Source organism: Lithobates pipiens, unplaced genomic scaffold (genome assembly GCF_037356315.1).
Source record: "Lithobates pipiens isolate NorthernLeopardFrog02 unplaced genomic scaffold, aLitPip1_a1.2 Scaffold_8, whole genome shotgun sequence".
NCBI lineage: Eukaryota > Metazoa > Chordata > Amphibia > Anura > Ranidae > Lithobates > Lithobates pipiens.
In genome coordinates, this window is record NW_027507903.1 from 228,339,225 (window position 1) to 228,362,306 (window position 23,082).

Genomic DNA, 23,082 nt, shown 5'->3' on the forward strand with positions numbered 1-23,082 from the left:
AGCACTTCTTTGGCACAATTTTAAAACATAATGTTTCTGCATGATGGTTACATGGAAGATTCCAGTAATATCTCTGAAGTCATCTTGATTTTCTGCGGGCTCTGGAAACTGATCTATCTCTCTTCTCCTTTTGCTGTAACTGCAGAGATCTATTGCTTGCTGTTGTTGATAACAGCAGATAATAAAACACAAATTATCTTTTTCTGCAGAGGTGCACGGGGAAATGTTATCAGTGTAATACAAGATTAATGTATAATTGATAATATATTAAGCTTCTAGACATTTTCTCAAATTTAGAAGACTGGCATGAAGCTGCTGAGTCAATGATATAGATAACATAAATTACACCATTTATGCCGGGGGGGGGGGGGGGGGGGGGGGGCTCTGTGGAGGAAAGGAGGAAATGCCATTATGACCACCAAAAATCAGTGGCCTGCAAGATGAGCATAGGTGGGTCCCTGCTGAGGAATTCAATAGACAAGACCAGAGACTGCTATTTCTGTATGCCATCATCTTTAAATAAAGAGAAGTTTTGGATTTAAGAATAAATAAACAATTCTAATCAACTAGGTGGATGCAGCATCAATTTGATGCTACACCTGCCCTCCGCCGACTCGGTAGTGAGAATTGAGTAACAACACTAATGGTCAGTTGTCCCCCTCTGCTCCGAGCAGAGAGCTGCGACTGTCAGTCAACAGTTCTCTGTTCACCCCTCCAGTGCTCACTGGAGCATTTGGCTGTGGAAGGGGCAAGAGGAGCAGGCTCAGGCTCTCAGCTGATCACTGAGAGGCTTAGCCAGGGACTGGTCCAGGCATCTGGGTGGATCCTAATGCTGAGCCTGGACCGGTTGAGTGAATTTAACCAACAGAAGGCTTTAGCCCACTGTCAGTTATAAAAAGGAACGCAGTAGTGCAGAATGAATGGCACTCCTGTGATCCATAGAAGTAAAAAAGATTTGACTATACTTTAAGTAAAAAATTTTTTTTTTAAATTGCATATATATAATCTGCTTCCTTAGAATAATCACAATTAGAATTTAAAATGAAAAGTGCCAAGAAATACAAACTGGAGGTGCCATCAAAATCTGATCATTGAATTAAAATGGACCATATATGGATTGAATTCTGTCTGGTTCCTGATAAAGTAGCTTTGTCAGCCCTTGCCTGCTTAAAACTACTCAATAGAGACATTGAAGGAGCCAGGTGGAATATTGTTGGCCGAACAGCACATGCATCCAATCGATGCAGGCACTGTAAGGGTATTTTGACAGCTGAAAAAATACAATTGTTGGCAGGGGAGATTTGTCAATCCATGCTGTGATGGTTAATCGACTATATGTGTTTGGCTAGTTTAAAAGTTTATCTTTTTTTATAAATCTCATCAACCTTTACATGAGGGATTCACATCTGCTGTTTTTGTTGTATTTTTCCCACTTTATAAACTGCTACAAAATTTAGAAATCTTCCATATGGAATATCCATATATCTGTTTGATGGAAGCAGAAGTTTTGGGTATACTCTAAAGCCTCTGACTACCTACAGGCAATGTCGAGACAATTCCTTTGGATATTTCAGAGCAGAACGAAAGGATGACAGTAGAATGTCTTCACTGACGTGGAAGGCTGAAACCCCCTTTGGAAGAAAGGATGGTCTTGAGCATAAGACAACCCTGTTATTGTGAAGTATGAGGAATGGCTCTTTACACGAAAGGGCTGCCAGTTCAGAAACATGTCGGACAGATGAGATAGCTACCAAAGAGGCAAAAGCCAAATTAAGGTTCAAGGGAAGCACAGGGTGCTGAAAGGGGGGCTTTTATGGGAATCACCTTGAATAAAGGTTTTTACAAGGGAATGCGAAACCAGAGGCCTTGGAAAAATAATGGATAAGGCCAATTCCTGTCCTTTAAGGGTGCTTACAGCCAAGTTCTGGTTAACCCCTGTTTTTATCGCATGTTGTTAGACAGGTCAATTTTGTCGGTGACAAGCTGGTCATAAGTTGAGCTTGGAAATTTCTTTGGTTTTGTCTGGTTAAGACCTGCTTGCAGGAAGGCCAGAATGCTAGGCACACAATAACCCCTGCAACTGACTTGACTGCCTGCATACCAGGTAAAATAGGTCCTCCATGTGTAATAATGAATATTCCTGGAAGTGATTTTTTTAAAACTGTCAGCTCCGGTTGCAGCCACTGTACTAACCACACGTCATTAGTACAGCAATATCCCCTGCTAAGCTGTTGTGTTATGACAGGGGAAGTGCTCCCCTGTCAGGACACTCCGATCAGTGCTCTCCTTCATTGGCTGAGAGCACTGATTGAGAGTCGGTCGGCTGCTGGATTTCCAGCAGGCTTGTCTGACAGAATGTTCTGGCGGACAAACCGACATACACACAGGCCGTATGTCTGCCGTTTTTTTTTTAACCAGCAAATGTCTCCTGGCATTCAACCCATGTGTACCCGGCTCAAGAAACAGCATAGACTAGGAGACCTTGAGATAGCAGATCCGGCCTATTGGGAAGGAACCAGGGGTTGATTAGGACATCTGAGCCAAAGGCTAGAGGATCTGTTGCTTGTAATTGCTAGTCTTACGATCTAAATGATGACATTACTGTGCCACACGCATATACCTGCTTTTTTCATTCTGTGGAGCAGTGATTTGTGTATCTCTTCTACTGAACAAGGCATGGTAAGAGAGTAATAATGGAGATATCAGCTGGAGGAAGCCTACAGGCAATACGGCTGACTAGTCCTTTTCCCTTTGTTTGCCTTAATTGGGCTCAGCCTCTGTTCAGATCCTATTTAGAGGAACCACAAATGTGAAAATGAAACTCAATCAGAAACCACAGTCTACCTTCTCAGGGCTTTGGTTTTTCATCCAGGCATTGTTGTAGTGCATCAGTGCACTTCAATCCCTTTTTACCAGTAATCTGAGAACTCCCTTTGTTAACATGTTTATAATGCAGAATCTGTGTTCCCAAACTGATCTGAACCTTCCTTGAAGACTGAGTGGTAATACGGGAAGCTTAGAGAAAGGAAGTTTAATAATATCATACTGTATTACTTCTGGGGGCAAACATTTTTACAGTACATGCTTGGTGAAAATACTTGGCTAAAATCCCAACTGCAGTGGATTAGATAAAACAGATTTTTAGGACTTCAACACCCTTAAAATGCTATTTATTGGCTTCACTTCCTTCAAGGGCACATACCGTACAGGATATTAGCATTTTTAGATTTCTGGTTTAAATGCATTTTTTAAGCATTTAATTTTATATTTAAAGTGGCTGTAAACTCTTAAAATACCCAGTGAAGTGACTAGTCTCAAGTGAAACACAAAGATCTGCAGTCTTTTCTTCTCTACATCCATTCAAAGTCCAGGATTTTTAAAGCTTGTCTAAGCTGTCAGAAAAAAAAAGTGTCAGAGAGCTGAAATTACACACTGCAGAGCTCAGTAGGGAGAGCTCTGACAGCTGATTGGAGGGAAGGGACACATCCCCCTCCGCACAGCACACAGAGCTCAGGCTGCCAATCAGCTGGAACTCCCTTCCCTGGCCCATTTTTTTTGCTTAGTGTCAGGAAAACATGTCAAAAGTTATTTGCCCTGATAGCAGAGGAATATATCAGCAGACAGAAATGACACGGTGCTCTTGAGACAAGTACACAGGTTAGAGGGATAGGCTTTGTTTAAAAATATTTAATGTCTGAAAATTTCAACCTCTATAAATTTGCAGTTTGTTTGAAATTGGCAAACATAACTGGGCTCCCATCAGACTAAATGTTTCATAATATATTGTATATAATGTTTCATAATATGTTTCATAATATATTTATCAAAATATATGCCATGTGCCTACACATCATGGCCAGGTTTTCCTTGTGACTGCATAATTTTGTTAGATGGGATTACATTGTAAAAAGTAAGTCCAGACAAAGCTGGACACTGGACTTTTTCCCAACTATTAGTCACCCTTCCCCAAAAAAACCCTGTGTATATACTTTCTCTAGTGGTCTTTATCCTGGCGATATAATATGTTTCCTTTGCCCTCTTTCTCTGGATCCCAAATACTGCAGAAAGTAGTGACAAAGTACAAATGACATAGTGCAACTTGCTTTTGCAAGACCAGGGTGTGGGACAGAGCCTCGATACCCTGGGATTACAGTAATTAGGTTAAATGAGGTTAGATATGGAGTGGCCCAGCATCACTGGATGGCAAGTCTGTAGAGGACGGCACTGGAGCCTTTTTATTTTCATCTCATGCCGAAGGATGGAATTTAGTATATTTTGCCTAAGCTGCAGCCTTTACAAAAGTGCTCTACAAAATAAGCGAAAATGCATTGTATTTTGCTTGAAAGTACCAGTACATTATTGAAATATGTATAAACATTACAATTAGAGATGATTGAACTTGCAAAAATCCTATTAATTAGACCTCAAGTCACCAGGAGATATCCTTAGCACAAATCAGCATATCACTAAAATTAGGTTTCATGATGTATTTTTTTTTTGGTGGGGGAGGAAATGTCTGGGTATCACTCCATATCCATTTCATTTGAAATGTGCCTAGGAGAGGCTAAAGAATGACAATGAAAAAACACTCTAATAAGGCAGGTATTAGTTCTTTATAACAGCTGTAAATGAAAGATATGGTTTATTTTGATCAAACCCGATCACCCTGTGTTTATTGGGTCTGTAAATTTGACCAATGTTGTAACATGGGTACTTGTCTGCACGTCCTCTAGCATCTTTTTAAAGACAGTCTATTTAGTGAAATATGTAACTGTGTATCAGATGGTTGCCCACCAGCATTGAGAGGTTGACATTTATTAAAAATAAGTGGTCTGGATAGGTCAAGACCATCAGCCAACCATCCCTGGTGCCTCAGGATAGATACACCACCAACACTACTAAGTAGCTAAGAGAATTCATAGTCTGAAACACCTCCTATAGCCACTCTCTTACCTACCCACCATTCTGAAACGCCTCCTATAGCTACTCTTTTACCTACCAACCATCACTGTGCCAGTCTCCAAAGGTACTTTGGCCCTTCAATTTTAATCAATTTCAGTCTTCAACGTTTATGTATAATTTTGAACTATAGAAATAAGTTGAATTCAACTTCATTGAAAGGGAGTATTAGCGAGCACTCTCTGCCACCATCACGCACATAAAAAACATAACCTTAAAGTGGTAGTAAACCCTGTACTACCACTTGTACCTACAAGTGTTTTTCAGTCAGTGTAATCAGGCCAAAAAAAAAAAACCTACCTCATTTTCGAGTGGAATACCACAAAAGTGTTCAACACATGCACAGTGGTGCACTGGAAGGTAGGTGCATTTGTTCTGGCAATGTATGCATTTTGGGTGACATTAAAAATAAATGGAAATGCACTGCAGCATGCATATGTGTTGCTGTACTGAGCACTAACACATATTATAATGTTCATTAACATGGGGCACAACTAGCGTGCAATAGAGTGGTGCCTAGAGTAAAAGTATTCAAGAATTTCAAGACATAAAAAGAAGAGGTGGAGTTCAAAAGGGATAAAAAAAGGAGAGCAAAAATTATACTGCTTAAAACTATTATATGTATTATTCATAGTAAATATACTTAGACCTTCACTTGCACTTAAAAAAAAAAGCTGAAAAAACACAGTTCCAATTATAGAATGGGTACTGCTCATCATTGATTTCAACTGAATTACTGATTTGTAGCTCCACAATCTCCTGCAGTACTGTAAGCAAATGGGTCTCATTACATGCATATCTTGTATATTTAGAAGAACAGAGTAACTTACAAAAATTACTTAAGAAACCTGTTGCCATATTTTATTCAACATATTGTGCAAATGTACAAAACTTGTTATAATTCATTAGCAATAGCTTTTCCATAAAAAAAAAAAAAAACTGTCTCAATATAAAAATACAAAATATTTATATCAATATTTACACTTTTTAAATTACGCTTTTCATTTTTATAAAAATTGCATGTAAATGCAAATATTTTCTTTCAGATGTATCTTCTGAAATTTCATTTTAGAGCCTTGGCATTCAAGCATGTTATAATAAGTGTCTTTTTTCTCCTTTGGATAAAGTAGCTGAGGTAGCACGTTACTGTCTTTGGCTTAAAGAATGTAAATACTGCAACTCTGCTATGTGTCCATGTCATAGCTGTAAAATATAGAAGTCCTGTGATTTTCCAGAAGGTTTGGTTTATGAAATATATTTCCTGGTTCATCAGGTAAAACAGTCGTTGTTGACTCTTCTTTATCACACTCAAATGGTATATCCAATGATGAGTGAGAAATACTCAGTTTAGAGACATAATCCACTGTGTGCAAAAAGGAATCTTGTGGAGGCTTCCATATAGACTTTCCAAATGTGCCTGTAAATAAAGAAAAATAATTAGTATCGATGCACTAATCTTAATCAGATTACATTACACTTTTTATTTAAAATGTTCATTCTTCAATAATCTCACTGCCATAACCAAGACCACCGTGGACTAGGTGTGATGAGAAGATGTTGTCCATTTCAGCTTCTAGACAATGACTGCCAGTTGTACGTCTCCAGCATACATACAATTGTCAAATATTTTGCCACTAAATATTTAACTCAATTCAATCTGCAATAATAGGTCAGAATTCTAATATACTTTCTTGGAATATCAACTGCCCTGACCTATTTTCACCAATTGTGACCTATTTTCAGAACTCCAGGGCTCACTTGCATCAAGCAAGTAAATATGTGACATAAGCAAGGTACTTTGACAATTTTTGACATAGTGATCGTGCTCTTAGCCCTTGTACACACGGTCGGAGATTCCGTCAGAATGTTTCCTATCGGACTGTTTTGTTGGATATTCCGACTGCGTGTGGTCTGCATCGGACTGTTTCCGTCAGAATATCCAACGGACCAATTTTTCCAACTTGCCGGTAAAATTTTCCGACAAAATGCTCCGATCGGACATACTCCGATCATGTGTAGCCTACTCCGACGGACAAAGTGCCACGCATGCTCAGATCAAATTCCTACACCAAAGCTATTGGCTACTAGCCTGAACGTAGTCCCGTTGTAACGAAATAACGTCATCACGTTATGTACAATCGGATTTTCCAACAACTTAGTCCGACCGTGTGTATGCAACATCACTTCCAGACCTCGTCCGGAATTAATCCGTCGGAATTACTCTGACGGATTTGGTTGTCGGAATCTCCGACCGTGTGTACAAGGGCTAAGGAATATTTTAGTATTTGAACTAAAAAGTTAGAAAACAGTGCATAAAATAGGAGTAGGACCAAGTACAAATTTCTTTCAAAGAATAAATCTGTATACTTCACTCAGACAAAATCATATGGGTTAAAAAAAATTGGTCTTGACTCCAAAGTGTTAGAGCAATTTTGAAAAAGGAAATATGAGAACACAGGATGTGGAAGTCAAGACACAGATTGAAGCCACATGCATGCAGTGCATAACACTGAAAAAAAAAAAGCATTACATGTGCTGTTGCCATTTTCTGTAACTGGTCAAATGGTGTGCCAACATTGCTAATTCTGCATAAACATACCCAAATGATTTGCATGCAACTATTGGTTTTAAAAATGTAAATCAGATTATATCATATTTAATACATAACTAGAAATAGAAATTATGTATAAAACACTGAAATCAATAAAAATGAAATTGTTAAATAACAGTATAAAATTTGTCAGCAACCAACAGTTGCATACTTTGCATACCTACTGCTATTGCTTACTTACAAAGTGATTATAGGGTCAATACTTATTATTGAAACATATTTTACGCCTTTCTAAAAACCCAAATAGAAAAGAGGCGATATTTTCTTTCAATCATATGCATATTGTATGTTTAATTAATTTAGGGCTTCTGGGAACTAAAAAGCCACAAAAAAAAAAATTTTGTCATAGAAAAGGTAGGCTATAGGCAAACAAATTGCCATGGGTCCCTAATAAAACAATATACTGCATCTAACAAACCAAAAAAAAGCATAACTAACAAATAACACCACCACACCCACCCATATAGGAATTCTTTTCAGGACTGTTCTTCTGTACATAAAGATCCGTCTCAGATTCTATCCTTGCTCTGTTCTCTTCAGACTGCTTGCAGACAGTGCCAGGAAAGGAGTGAACCAGAGGATAAGTTCCATGACTATCTGTTCTTGTGATGAAATAATCATCATCATCATCATCCTCAGCATCATCTCGTTGTACATATAACCTGAAGTCCTTTTGTTTTAAGTAATCCTGTTCATATGTGTTTAAGTTGACCAGTTTCGGATCGGGGCTGTATCCTTTTTTTTTTAAGGGAATAAATAAATAAATAAATAAATAAAGCAAATATTAAATTAGGACCAGCTGTGTATAAACATACCACTATGTAATGTAGTAAACTAACCTGAGTGATAGGCCTCACATGTATCCGGATTGTAGGCATTTCCCTTCAGGTACAATGAACTCTGTGGCCCCATATAGTGAAACAACAGTGGATCAGCCACAGCCTCTAAATCTGGTTCACTCCCATTATCCAATTGGCAAACACCTTAAAAAATAAAAAAATATAATAGAAATTCATAAATATATATATTTCTATGGGTATGCAAGTTAGGATTAGCAGTGATCAATCATGATAGCCTTCATGATAGAAGGTCTGTTTGTGCTGCCTGGTAATTAAATCTGTATGCATAAAGCTTGATGTTTGCCACAGGGCAATACAGACTGTTCTTTTTTAATTTGCTGATAATCATGGTTCAGATTGTTTAAGTGACAAACAGAAAGCAAGACCAACACAATTAACATTTCATAACCCTAAGTGCTACCAGTAAATTTGGCCATGGATGAAAGTTTATTAATGACTTGTGCCATCTCCACACCTTTAATTCAAACGATAAGGCGAGGAAATGCCTAAAAATTACCCTCTGCAGAGATTCTGCAGGTGTATGTGCACTTCTAGTATGGAAGCATAAAGAAAAGAGTCTTCCTGTTTCACACATTAGTGCTTTAACACTTATTTAATGGAAGAATTTGGGAACTTTGTGGTCATAGGAAAGACTGTATAAGTGACCTAATTAAAACCCAGGTTGGAATCCCTACTGGAAATATATGATAATGCCTAAACATTTTATAAAGACCTTGAAGACTGGAAATTAATCGACAAATCAGAAGCTTATGCACCATCACACACTTTTCTAGGTTAAAAACACAGCTTTAAAATTATTCAAAATTATTAATAAAACAAAGAAAACTAAATAAATAAATAAATAAATAAATAAACTGAATAAAAACATTGGCATATATCCTACCATTGGCATCCCTTTGCTGCAAGAAATATCCACTCATGGAGGAAGAAATAAAATGATGGCTTCCACCTTCAGAAAGGATGTATCCATCTTGTCTCTCTGCTAGTGTCCCCTGTGAGGACAAATAGCTGGGTGTGTCCACAGGTAAGTTGGTTTCATCTGTGAAAAAGAATAAAGAAATGTCAAAAAAATATGGATTGGCATACTAATACTTGAAATCGACCCATAAAATTTATTAAAAAGAAAACAAAACTAAATTTATAATGCAAATCAGAAGCTGTCAATTACTACCAAACTACTAATGAATGTCACCAACTTTCTGTGCAGTAGGTGAACAGTTAATATGCAGTCCTGAACTTGGCTTCATAAAAAAAAAAAAAAACCCTCACCCCTTTACATCATATTGAATAGCAGCAGACTACACAGAACAAAGACCTATAATAAAGCTATTTTCTAACATGGTGCATTTTTGAAAACAGTAGTTGCTGCAAATCTTATCTGCATGTGCCTGACAGAGACACGGAAACAACAAAACAACTCCTTACACATACATCATATATGCGATCTATAGCCAAGATGTAAGCTGCCTTCCACAGCTCTTACATTTTTCAAACAATCGAATATATGAACACGAATCAAGGAATATGTACTGAGCAAAGTGCTCCCAACCTGTCAAGCCATCAAATGGGGCTGGTTCATAACTATCACATGAGTAGCACCATGGAAACTGCAGATCAAACAGGGGTTAAGATGGCAGCTTCCTTTGCTGTAAGATTAGAAGGTTTAATCCATATACACATACTGCTTTTTTTTTTCCTACATTGAAGTTGGAAGTATGTTGTCTTTGGTACAGGTTTTTTAACCCTCAGCAAGTAAACCTTCAGTCCAATGCAACAGTCCCTTTACATTTGCAGGAGGTGCCTACACGGCATTGTGGGATGTTGAAGGGCATGCTAAAGTCAGAGTCTCTTTTTTTTAATATAGAAAACAAAATTCAGGGCTCCCAAGCAGCACTGGAGCTTCATATGCTTAAAGTAAAGCTAAGCACAGACACACCATAGTAACCACTTTAACAATTTAGATCTCCAAAGGATAGAGCTACTTTAAGAAAGCAATATTGAGCTCCAGATTAAAGTGGAAGTAAGCCCTCCTATTGTTTTCAGCCAAAGAAGCTGCCATCTTGGCCTCTGTTTAATCTACAGCTGCCATGATGCTGCCCATGTGAACAGTTATGACACCAGCCATTGGATGGTTTAATAGTCTGGTTGAGAGCACAACCAATGTAACTGATAGAGTCCCATCACCTGCTAGAAATGTAATAGTTTTTTAAAACTGTTAAATCAATGGCTTTAAGTAAAGATGTCATCAGCACTGAAGGGAAGAACAAGCATTTTGTTATTTCTGCTATATAAAACATAACGCTGGTTAGTTTCACTTTAAATGACCTTCTCGTTATTAGAGCTAAAGCCTTTTTAAGAAATGTGTGCACTTCTGTATTTTTGCTTTGCGGTACAACGTCAGACTGTCATGAGCATAGACAAGCTCTTTAAAAACCACTGGTGGCTTGCCAGATGAAGCTTATATTGTAACATATGTTTTCCAAATTTGTTTGGCACAGTTACATGGCAATCTGATTAACCAAAATTGAAAAGTAATGGTTTTTCTTTCCTGCCTTGCTCTGCTATTGTACCCACCTGTGTTAGTGACACTGCAATCCTCATTCCTTCTCCTTGTGTGGTATATGATGACCACCCAGACAAGGGAGGTTCCCACCACACAGCAAACCACTGCTATTATCACAACACCAACTGTGGCCCATCCATCATCCTCCAATGACGGGGTGGCATTTGCAGGGGAATCGCACGTTGGGTTGGGAACGACTGAAAGATGAATATTGCCTCTCTCCGTTCCAAGGATATTGGACATTTCACAAGTATATTTTCCAGCGTCTGCAAAATCTGTATCCACTAAAATTAGAAGTTGGTTTCCAGCAGCAAAGAAATGTCTCTCTGTTACAACCAATGGGCTATCATCCTTCGTCCAGTTTACTTTTGGAGTGGGATTTCCACCTGCGATGCACTGCAGAACTGTGGTTTCCCCCTTTGATACAGTACGATCCACGAGCGGACGCAGAAATGACGGTGTTTCTGAATTGACAAAAAAGGATAAATGCATTATAATACATGACACTTGAATGTACAGACATTTTAACTGGGTTTTTTTATTATATTATTTAATGTGCTTTTCATGGTTTATTTTTAGCTGGAAATTTAACGTTATAAAAAGGAACATCTTATTTTCTAAACACAATTTTTAATTATTATTATTAAACATATATTATACAAGCAGATACTGATACGATGTGTTTAAAACACTTACCTAAAACCGTGAGTGTAGCATTGGCTGAAATGCTCCCTGCACTGTTCTGGGCCGTACAGCTGTACACTCCAGTGTCCCCGACTTTTGCATTCACAATAAAGAACACATCATCTTCTGGCATAACATGCATCCGCCTCTCACGAGCTGCAGGAAAGTCCGTGCCACCGTTTTTTTGCCAAGCAATCTGAGGTGTTGGATGCCCAACTGCTGCACATTCCAGGCGAGCTGTTGATCCAGCCCGAATGGTGAGGTCTATAGGCATCTTCATAAACGAAGGAAGCACTACAAAAGTAAAAAAATAATAATCAAGCATTTCAGCCAACATTAGAACTATATTTGCCCGACACAACGTAAAAAAAATAAAGATGCTTACTGTTCACAGTTAGTTTGGCTTTAACAGAGTACGAGGTTCCAAAGTGATTAGAAATGACACACTGATATTTTCCTTCACTGTCAAACTCCACATCATGCAATTTCAGGATAGACGTGTACTCCATTACTTCCCCACCTTGTGTCCGCAGGTGAGCATAATTTTCCATCTCAGCATCATGCAACAGCTCATTGTCTTTCTTCCATGAGAAAGTCATTGGGGAGTCACTGCTACTGGCTGCCGAACATATAAAACTCACATTGGAGCCTCTTATTGCAGATTGCGTTTCAGGCTGGACAGTGATCTGTGGCTTTGGAAAGTCATCTGGAAGTATGGAAAAGAAAAAAAAATACAAAGATTAAATGAAAAAATATAGTTCAACAGTACTGCATAATCTCTGGATAAAATGTACACAGCAGTATATTACATTCACTTCAAGCTATAATTGAATTATGGGGGCTCAAGGGGCTGCTAACGGCCTGTAATAGGGTACGAGTAAATCACAATGGACATCATTAATGAAAGTCTGAAGGAAGATATAAAATTATATTATAATATAAATATATATTTACACACACACAGTATGTAAGAGATAGAGAATACAAATTTTATATCCCAATTTCTCTTCTAATCTGCAGCGAGAATGCATTCTCTCTACTATTTATTCTCCTACACCACAAGTATATATGGTTGCTGTGTAAACAACAAAAATTAAAAGAAGCAGTCCTTCTTTCAAAACACCTTTACAAAGGCCCATTGATGTTTAAATTATGTTTCTGAAATAATGAGCAAAGCACCTATATTCAAAATGAAGCAGCAGTGGAAATAATATGGACCAATGATGATCTATCGTAGGTTTAGTTTATGTTAAGCTCAGATTCATCAAAAATAAAATACATACATACACACATCCATTCAACAATAATGGAACATAAAAGGCAAGAAAAAGAATTAAACAAAAACAACCCCAACTTACCACACACAAATCCATCAACACTAACAGCAAAGATGCTTTTGCCCTTGAGACTTTGGGGATGTGCACAATTTGCTTTAACAAACTTCTGCAGTTTATTTTCTGTTAACCACTGAGGCAGCCACTTCAACTGACAGTCACATAAAAGACTTGAAGAGTTTAGATGTCTGTATGAAAAAGGAAAAAATAAATAATTATTCTTCCTAGGACTATTAACAGTTGGCAATAAAACATTTTAAAAGGGGTATTTTTAGTTTGAATGCACGCATTAAAGCGGAGTTCCACGCAAAAGTGGACCTTTCCACTTTAAGCACTCCTCACCCCCTTGCATGCCACATTTGGCATGTCATTTTTTTTTTTGGGGGGGGTACCTACTTTTGACAAGTACTTCCTGTCCCATTTCCTGCTTAAGTTGCCTGGCTGCCTAGGCGTCTCGTCTTCTCCCCCTACCTCTCTGCATTCTTCTGGGACACGCCTCAGGTCCCAGAAGATTGCCTGGCCGCAAACAGAGCGCAACGTGACTCGCACATGCTCAGTGTACGTCCGGCTGTGAAGCCACAAGCTGTCAGAGCCGGGTGCCCACAGTTGCAGTGATGGTGCTGCGAAGAGGTGGGGGAGAGAAGTTCAGGCGCCGCAACGCTGGACCATGGGACAGACCAGTGTCTGTTTATTTAAAGTCAGCAGCTACACTTTTTGTAGCTGCTGACTTTTAATAAACTGAAAAACGAGTGGAACTCAGCTTTAACTTTTTCCTGTAAATAAATAATTCAATATATAGTACTGTAGCCTGCATAGATGGGTTGTTAGGCTGAATTCCTTCAGGGACACTGTGAGGAAGACATTAAGATGTGTGGGCTTTTCTTCAGGTGTTCTAGTTCTTCCTACAACCTGAAAACTGCAAAGTTGAACTAAACTTTTCCTATGAGAAAACACGGTGGCTGCATTGCTGACATCTCATTTAGGACAGGGTAATCTAGAAGTATGCAGAGTTTTTAACTTGGTGAAGCTAAATATATTCAAGATATTCAAAAAATATATATATAATACCGATGCACCAGGGAAAGCTTTCACTCCCCTTTCACACATATTGCAATTAAGGGAACCTGCCGTGACGAATATGGGAACAGCCATTGACGACTTTATGAAAAGTACAAGCTTCAGGGGCTGTTCACTTCCAATTTTCTTTCGCTTACCTGGAACAAGCATGTGTATTATCAAGGGATAAGCACATGCTTGTTACAGGACAATGACTCGCAACAGCAGCTCTCATTACTTCCCCTGAAAAGTAATCAAAGGAGGAAGTGATACATACAAGCTAGCGGGAAGAAAACATGAAGGTCATAGCAGAGTTGTCTTTTTTCAAGTGAAGGTTAACAGGATAAGTTCACCTTTTTTCTTTTTTTACAAAAAGTACTTTTTGTAAAAAAAAAAAAAAAAAAAGAAAAAGAAAAGTACTTTTTTTCCAGGTAAAAAGAAGAATAGCAATTTTTTAAGGAGCGTGCAGATTGTGGGTGCAATGCCAGGCTCCTGCAAATTCTAAGGAAAGCTGTGTGCCTATACTTACCTTACAAGTAGGCAGTTACTTGAGAGCAGGAAGGTCAATGCACTATGACAGCGCTCACCAGCACTGTCACAGTGCATTGAGAACTACAAGCCGTCAGCTGCAGCAAGCTGAAGGTACTTGTAGTCTATTTATTCACAGGAAACTGAATGAATGACGCAGCCGTATGGGTGGAGTCCTGTGCAGCTGCCCTGTTTTCAAATTGTGATAGTGGATACGGGTAGAGGATCCCCCACCGTTTGTCACAGGGTTGGGAGCGGAAGAGGATGCTGAACATGTCACACCCCAATTATGGGGGTAACATGTAACAAGTCCTCAAAGGTGAGCTTTACAGCAGATGTGTGTTATTCACTTTTGTTATCCTCCAGATTGAACACATAAGCCCTAAATTCTTTGACACAAGAACCTTTCATTCTGTACGTATGCTGCACATCACGTGATTTAAAACAACATTACAGATCAAAAGTCAAAAAATACATATATATATATATTTTTGCAACATAGTTAAAACAAAGATGATAACTTACAATTGCTGTAGGTTTTTCATTTGAGAAAATGCATTACTCTGCATTGACACAATTGCATTATTACTCAGATCCCTATAGAAGAAGAACATAAAATAAATTAACCTTTACAATAATTTTCTATAAAATAAATCATGTCAAACTTTGATTTTGTTACCACTAGGTACATTTTCTTATTAGTTGCATTCAAATCACACTTAAAAGAAGTTGATATTGCTTAGCATGAGCCAACATTTATATAAAGCTTGTGGCAAATTTAGGCATGTTTTGTGAAAACAAGCGGTTACAATCAGATAACCAGTGATCATTGTAAATGTAGAGAGCTTTTTTATATGTGAAAATAGCATCAATCAATCCCTATTTTACATAGAAATGGGAACAAATCGTTTACCATGTGTATGTAAACCAAGCCACAAAGTAGATCACAGTGGATCCTAGCTGTCTATCAATACAAGTAAAGATGAGTAAACTGCTCTCTCCGTTTGTTCCCATCATTAAATTTGTAGATGTATGACCATCCTGGGCACTGTTATACATCAGTTTAATGCCTCTCAAAACCAGCTGAACTTTTAGCTGTGCTCACTGCCCCAAAGCACCAGGACTGCTCTAACATGGACTATCACCACCACCACCACTACCTTCTACCGGGCTCTGGCTAGATGGAGGTTGCGTCCCCAAAAAGTTTGAGCACCAGCCGCCACTGATTTCTAGTTGTTTTATATGTATATGGCCATTAACCACTTCAGCTCAGGAAGGTTCAACCCCTTTTATGACCAGGCCATTTTTTGCGATACAGCACTGCGTTATTTTAACTGACAATTGCATGGGCGTACGACACTGTACCCAAATAAAATGTATGTCCTTTTTATTCCACAAATAGAGCTTTCTTTTGGTGGTATTTGATCACCTCTCGGTTTTTAGTTTTTGCGCTATAAAGCATTCCCAATAAAAATAATGTAAAAAAAAAAAATTCTTCATTTAGGCCAATATATGTATTCCGCTACATATTAAAAAAAAAAAAACAATATCTGTATATTGATTGTTTTGTGTAAAAGTTATAGTGTCTACAAACTATGGAATATTTTTATTTATTTATTTACTAGTAAGGGCGGCGCTCAGTGACTCATAGCGGGACTGTGATATTGCTGCAGACAAATTGGACACCTGACACTTTTTGGGGACCAGTGACACTAATACAGTGATCAGTGTTAAAAAATATGCGCGGTTACTGTACTAATGACACTGGGAGGGAAGGGGTTAACATCAGGGGCGATCAAAGGGTTAAACGTGTTCCCTGGGAGTGATTACTAACTGTGGGGGAGTTACTTTGACTGGGGGAATGTAAAGATCCGTGTTCCTGCTTAGCAGTAACAAAGGACCAGCACATTCGCCTCTCACAGAACAGCGGTTTGCCTTGTTTACATAGGCAGCATTCTGCGTTTCTCACGAACGATCGACAGGTCCTGGTGGACATCGCAACCGCCGGACCCACTGATCGGCTCCCACTGTGTCCAATCACAGCAAGAGTGGGGTCGCCGGTGGCGCCCGCGCCCCCCAGAAGTGTCAGATCACATGCTAAGTACGTGGTCCTGCACAGAGTGGCTGCCTTGCCACAATATATCTATGGTGGGCGGTTGCTAAGCGGTTAAACTTACTCATTGAGATAGAATTAAGCAAAAAAACAATACACTGGAATTTTGCTGAACCTTGGAGAGCAACTTTAAGAACGCATTTCTCACTCTATATAAAAGGCTGCTCATTTATAGAAACCAATTACTTACAGATATTCAAGTGCATCCAGCCATGAAAATGCCTTTTTTGTTATTGATCCTATTCGATTACCTTGAAGCATCCTTTAAGAAAGAGGAAAAAAAAATACTTAGGAAACACGTTTTGTGACATTTAAGTGATAAAAACAGCAACCTAAATGAAAGGCAAAATGAAAAACAAATGTTATACTAACATTTTTACTAATAGACATTTTAACTTACAGCCTTTTAAGGTTTTCTAGTCCAGAAAATGCTCCAGTCATATCTTCAATGGTCCAAGAAATTTCATTGTTCTTCAGATCTCTGTAAAAAGACACATATTACAGGTGAACCCACAAATATATTGTCACACAAAAATACTTTCTATGGGTTTTCCAAGACTATTAAATTCTTTCTGCCTGCATAAATTATTACCACGTTTACAAAAAGTGGGGTTGCCTACCCTGAGGCAATGCCAACTACAGACTTTAGAGCAGGGGTCTCCAAACTTTCTAAACAAAGGGCCAGTTTACTGTCCTTCAGACTGGCTGGACTGTGGCCACTTGGAGTAGAAACTGTCCTGGTGTCCATGGGAATAAACAATGCATCTTTGGTGTCGATGAGAGGAATACTGCCCATCACTGGTATCAGGAATAGTGCCCCATCGTTGATGTCAATGGGAGGAATAGTGATCCATCATTGGTATCAGTGGAAGGAATGGTGCCCTATTATTGGTGTCAGTGGGTGGAATAGTGCCCTATTATTGGTATCAGTGGGTGGAATAGTGTGCCATTATTGATGTCAGTGGGTGGAATAGTGCCCCATCATTTGTATATGTAGAAGGAATAGGGTCCTGTTGTTGATGTCAGTAGCAAGAATTACACCCCACTGTTGGTGACAATGGGAGGAATAGTGAATAGTGGGCCAGAATAAAGGCGAGCAAAAGGCCACATTCGGCCCCCAGGCAGCAGTTTGGAGACCACCACTTTAGAGGAATGGAAACACAAAAAGAGACAAGTGGAATAATTACTGCACTGGTGTTTACCTTAAAGTTCTTAACCCCTTGGAGCCTGCACCTCCCGCCTCTTTAAGGAGTTTAGGATGCCCGGAGACAGGGTGGGGTTTATGATCATGTAACCAATGTGATTGGCTGTCACAGCAATCACATAATCGGAAAGCTCCTGACCACAAGCAGAGATCAGGAGCTTTCCGTTAGCTGCCCGCTCTAGGCACAGCTGTTTTTGCAAATATGTGGCCACTTGGCGCCAAGGCCCACCCACCAAGAGGTCACATATTTGCGTGTGGCCAGCGCCAAGAGGTTAAGAGATGCAAGTACTTAAACAGTGAGGCGAAGAAGGAGTTCATAAGAGGGTAACCAACAATGTATATTCTGCATCCTTCTGATACTACCAGAAAGGATAGAAACAAAATACAATATACATAATGTGTGTCAACACATCTCGATAGCAAGGAAATTAAGAATTAAAATTAACAGGTTTCCAAAATGTTACACACTACAATTACCATGGTGGATTTGAAGTATGGTCTTATTTAATTCAGTAAAATACAAGAATTATAGAAATAGTCAAAATAATAAGCTTCAGCGCTACTTAAAAGGCACAGACCCACACTTAGCCAATTCAGTTAACGTAGCCCAGATTGTGTACATCACATCAATCAGGAGCCCAAAGAGAACAAACCATTTGGTTCTATACTCTCTATTTGCTCTTGGAATTACAGAATATTCAAGCTTTCTACTACCTATGTTATGGAGATTCAAATAACCACCATGCCCACCAGGAAATGCTTGATTTGTCTTGGCTACTAAGGGAGAAGATAGCCACCGCTGTCCCGAAGCACAATCATTTCCTTATGCTTGCATACGAGATTGAAAGAAAATTAATAAAAATACAAATGTCACTTGGATGAATTTTTCAGCCCTAACTCACAGCATCAAAATTCCCAAAGCGATGAAGTTTAATTATCAATAACACTGGGGTGCAGAGGAAAATGTGCAAAGGCGAAAACTGACATCATCATTTTGATTTGATTACGAATATAGACATAAACAACAAAGGGCTTAGTTCAGCGTTTAGATCAAGAGGTTTTGCTCACTCTTTTTTATACAGTAGAGCAGCCATTCTCAACCAGGGTTCCGTGGAACCCTGGGGTTCCTCCAGAGGTTGCTAGGGGTTCCTTGAGCTGTGGCTAATGAAGCACCTTTTTGATGGTGCCTACAGAGTTCAAGGTTCAGCATCACTTAGCAGAGCAAGCAGCGTGATACAAAATATATTTTTAGCTGTCTTTAAGGGTGGCATTCTGACCAGCATTTAAAGGGGAACATTCTTCCTATTGACCACCGGTATAAGGGGCATTGTTCTATTGAACCCTGATGAATTGGTTTTAGTAAGGATTCCTCGAGACCTGAAAATTATTTTTGGGGTTCCTCTAGGGTTAAATGGTTGAGAAGGCCTGCAGTAGAGGATTTTTTTTTCTCCATTCAGAATGACCAATATTCAAAGCAGAATCACATGCATTGATTCTAAGTCTGATCCTGTGTGCACCTCTAATTAGATGTCTGAACTACTTAAACGATCATCACAGTGAAAATCCCCCCTCTAGGAACCAAAATATTTTTACATATTTAATCCATAGATACGTCTATTCTGCTTTTTCAATAAGCATCTCTTGCTTAGAGCACTGCAAAACAAGAGGAAAATGACACTTACAGTGTGTTCAGATTGGATAATCCATGGAAGGCACCATCCGCGATATTACTAATTTGGTTGTTTCCTATAAATAGTCTACCAAGAAGGCTTAATCCCATAAAACTTGACTCTTCTAATCTTGTTAGTTCATTGAAGGTTAAATCTCTGTAAAATGCAATAAAAAAAAAAAAAAAAGCAACCTGTTAGTATAACAAACTCCCTAACTTATCCTGCTATCAGTGTGCCTAGCACATAGGAGATAAAGGCAGATTTTCAGGCTTAATTGAAACAGCATGCAGTAAGTAGAAAGACTGCACAAGGCAGTGTAAGAGAAATACAAAAATTGCCTTAGTAATTCTGCTATGGAAAAAAAAAGTCTACAAAACTGTGGTAAGAAACTCATGTTCTGGCATGAAATATGTACTAAAACTGGAACTAAATAAAAGAAACGTACAGCTCACTGAGTTTTTGGCAAAACTCCCAGGCATCAGGGCTGATCTGGCTGATGGCGTTCTGGCTGAGATGGAGGTGCTGTAACATAAGCAAGCCATACAACCAGCCTCTGCTAATCTCTGTGAGATTATTATGATCCAGCAGCCTAAAAAAAATAAAAAATAAAATGAAAAAAATCGAAAAACGCAGATGTTAAATGAACAGTCTGATGACAGAAGCATAAGTATAACAGACGCATCATTTATATGTTATTTACTACACATCTATTGTTATAACAAAATTCAGTTTTTGTGGGGCTCCTTCCCTAAAATGGTGGTTAATCATAGCCATCGTCATGAAAATCTGAATCTAATACACCCCAGTTATATCGGATCATTTCAAGGCATTCCAGAAAGTTACTTTGAGTGCCATGTCACAGGATAAAGGAAACCTGTACTAACGAAAGCAGACTACCAGTGCCGATAATCTTCTGAAAATGCTAGTTGCCTGGCAACTTCTGGAATCACTACCTCCAGTCATTGTCCTATAAAAAAAAAGTATACATAAAACTGGCTACACATTATACAATTTTTTTATTGTTCAATTTCCTTTAGATTTACCTTCAACTATGTAGTGCAAGGGCCTGCCTGATTGCATACAATTTGGAAGTGTTTAGGTTTGACATCATATTATATGGTTTTGGTAAATCTAAAAGGAAAATTTTACCAGAAAATTGTATATTTGTAGCCAGCTTTAGAGTTGGTAGAAGGAAGGTAAAACTCCTGATCTGCACACTTGTCTTAGTTCAGCATTACTCTGGGGGTTATTTACGAAAGGCAAATCCACTTTGCACTACAAGTGCAAAGTGCACTCGAAATTGCACTGAAAGTGCACTTGGAAGCGCAGTCGCTGTAAATCTGAGGGGTAGATGTGAAATGAGGGGAAGCTCTGCTGATTTTATCATCCAATCACGTGCAAGCTAAAATGCTGTTTTTTTTTTCCTTGCATGTCCTCCTCGGATCTACAACGAGTTTACTTCCAAGGGCGCTTTCAAGTGCACTTTGCCTTTAGTAAATAACCCCCTATGTACTAAAAGTAAAAGATCGGCATCAAAGCCAGCCAAGCAGAATTTTTAGAAAGAAGGGTTAGCACTGGCAGGCTACCTATCTCTCGGAGTACAGGTTTTCTTTCAGTTGATCCCCTTTTGTAAATGGGTGCATAGAAAAAAAAAAATATATATATATATATATATATATATATATATATATATATATATATATCCTATTTAATTTATTTTTAAAGCAGAGAGTTTACCGTTTTTAAAACAACAGCATAAAATGAAAATCTAACACTTACAAAACTTCCATATTACTCAGTCCCCAGAATGCTCCATCCATAAGTCGTGTGATTCCATTTCTTTGCATGTTTAGAGATTTTAGGGCATCCAGACCCTGAAAAGTGAGCCCGTCAACATGTCTCATTCGGTTACGCTTCAGCTCTCTGCAACAGAAAAAAAGAACTATAATGCAGCTCTGTTGTGTAAAGATGAAACTCCTGAAGGCCAGAATGAAAACGGTGCCTAATAACAGTTTTGCTCAAAGCCTGTTAGAATCAAGCTTATCATACAGAGAAAAAATAGATCTTTGTGCATGTTTAGAGCAATACACTTTTGGTTTAATACTTACAAGTGTTGCAAGTTAGACAACTTAAACATCTTGGGCGGAATATGGCTAATACGGTTCTTGTTTAGCTTCAATACTTGTAAAGTAGCATATAAGTTGTCAAATGCACCTGCTTCCATAGATGTTATAAGGTTTTTATTGATGTAACTGCAATAATAATAAAAAAAAAAACACTTAAATGAAGGTAGCTACTTATTATTATTATTATTCAGGATTTATATAGCACCAACACTTTGCACATCACTTTACAACATGAGGGCAGATAGTACAGTTACAATACAACACAGGAGGAATCAGAGGGCCCTGCTTGTTAGAGCTTACAATCTAGGCCCTTGTACACACGGTCGGACATTCTGACAACCAAATCTGTTGGATTTTGTCCGAAACTGTTGCATAGTTATCGTCATCGTAAAATCCGATTGTACATAACGTGATGACGTTATTTCGTTACGACGGGACTACGTTCAGGCTAGTAGCCAATAGCTTTGGTCTAGGAATTTGATCTGAGCATGGGTGGCACTTTGTCCGTCGGAGTAGGCTACACATGAACGGAGTATGTCCGATCGGAGCATGTTGTCGGAAAAATTTATAGACAAGTTGGAAAACTTGGTCCGTCGGATATTCAGACGGAAACAGTCCGATGGAGACCACACACAGTCGGATTATCCGACAAAACGGTCCGATAGTACACATTCCGTTGGAATCTCTGACCGTGTGTACAAGGGCTAAGAGACTTATTTGCAGATAATGAAAAAATGTCACTTTATTGTCAGCAGCTTACATAATATCAGGCTCCGTTCATAAAACATTTTGAATTGCGGGCAGAATCTCCACGATTCTGCCCGTGATTTCACAGTGTGCTCAATGTCAAATCGCCCAAAAACATGGTGCGATTCTGCAGCGGGCCACCAAAAGAAATATGTAGAACTTTTTTGGGAGACAGGCACTGCACGACTTGCCATACAAGAATTGCGGCAGAAGTGCACTGCGTTTTTAAGTGCCACTAAAATGAATGGCACTTGAACACCCTGATGTGCAATTTGACATCGTGGGCAGAATTGCGGCGACTCCATGAGCGCTTCAAAATGCCTATATGTGAATGGAGCCTAAACCGAGAAGAGACTGGTTGCTACAGGTAATCTCCCAAATTAAAGTGGCTGTAAAAAACGATATATTTTTTTGAAATAAACCTGTTAATGGTATTGCACAGAGTGGCCCCTGAACCTCCTCTTTGCGGAGGCCCTCGCTGGCGATGTCCGCTCCTCCTATTCTGTGTCTGGTGTCTGTCCCCATAGCAAGCGGCTTGCTACAGGGCAGACATGCAGGCTCGCTCCCAACCTGAGGTGTGTGGCTCCATAGACACACACAGAGCAACTCAGTCTGACCCCCCACTCC

The 23,082-nt window shown here is 38.9% G+C and overlaps 1 protein-coding gene across 1 annotated transcript in view; it reads right to left on the minus strand.

Moving 5' to 3' along the window:
• Positions 1-5,794: 5,794 nt before the first annotated feature.
• LRIG3 (leucine rich repeats and immunoglobulin like domains 3) overlaps positions 5,795-23,082 on the minus strand; it is a 41,203-nt gene continuing 23,915 nt past the window's right edge. Inside the window, exons 5-19 of the mRNA XM_077473401.1 lie at positions 21,691-21,834; positions 21,362-21,505; positions 20,028-20,171; positions 19,595-19,738; positions 17,109-17,189; positions 16,899-16,970; positions 15,121-15,192; positions 13,036-13,199; positions 12,063-12,383; positions 11,690-11,971; positions 11,005-11,457; positions 9,314-9,469; positions 8,410-8,553; positions 8,030-8,305; positions 5,795-6,376 (exon numbers count right to left, since the gene is read on the minus strand). Of these exons, the coding sequence (XP_077329527.1) occupies positions 6,144-6,376; positions 8,030-8,305; positions 8,410-8,553; positions 9,314-9,469; positions 11,005-11,457; positions 11,690-11,971; positions 12,063-12,383; positions 13,036-13,199; positions 15,121-15,192; positions 16,899-16,970; positions 17,109-17,189; positions 19,595-19,738; positions 20,028-20,171; positions 21,362-21,505; positions 21,691-21,834 (2,830 nt within the window). The 3' untranslated portion in view covers positions 5,795-6,143. The remainder of the gene's footprint in view (positions 6,377-8,029; positions 8,306-8,409; positions 8,554-9,313; positions 9,470-11,004; positions 11,458-11,689; positions 11,972-12,062; positions 12,384-13,035; positions 13,200-15,120; positions 15,193-16,898; positions 16,971-17,108; positions 17,190-19,594; positions 19,739-20,027; positions 20,172-21,361; positions 21,506-21,690; positions 21,835-23,082) is intronic.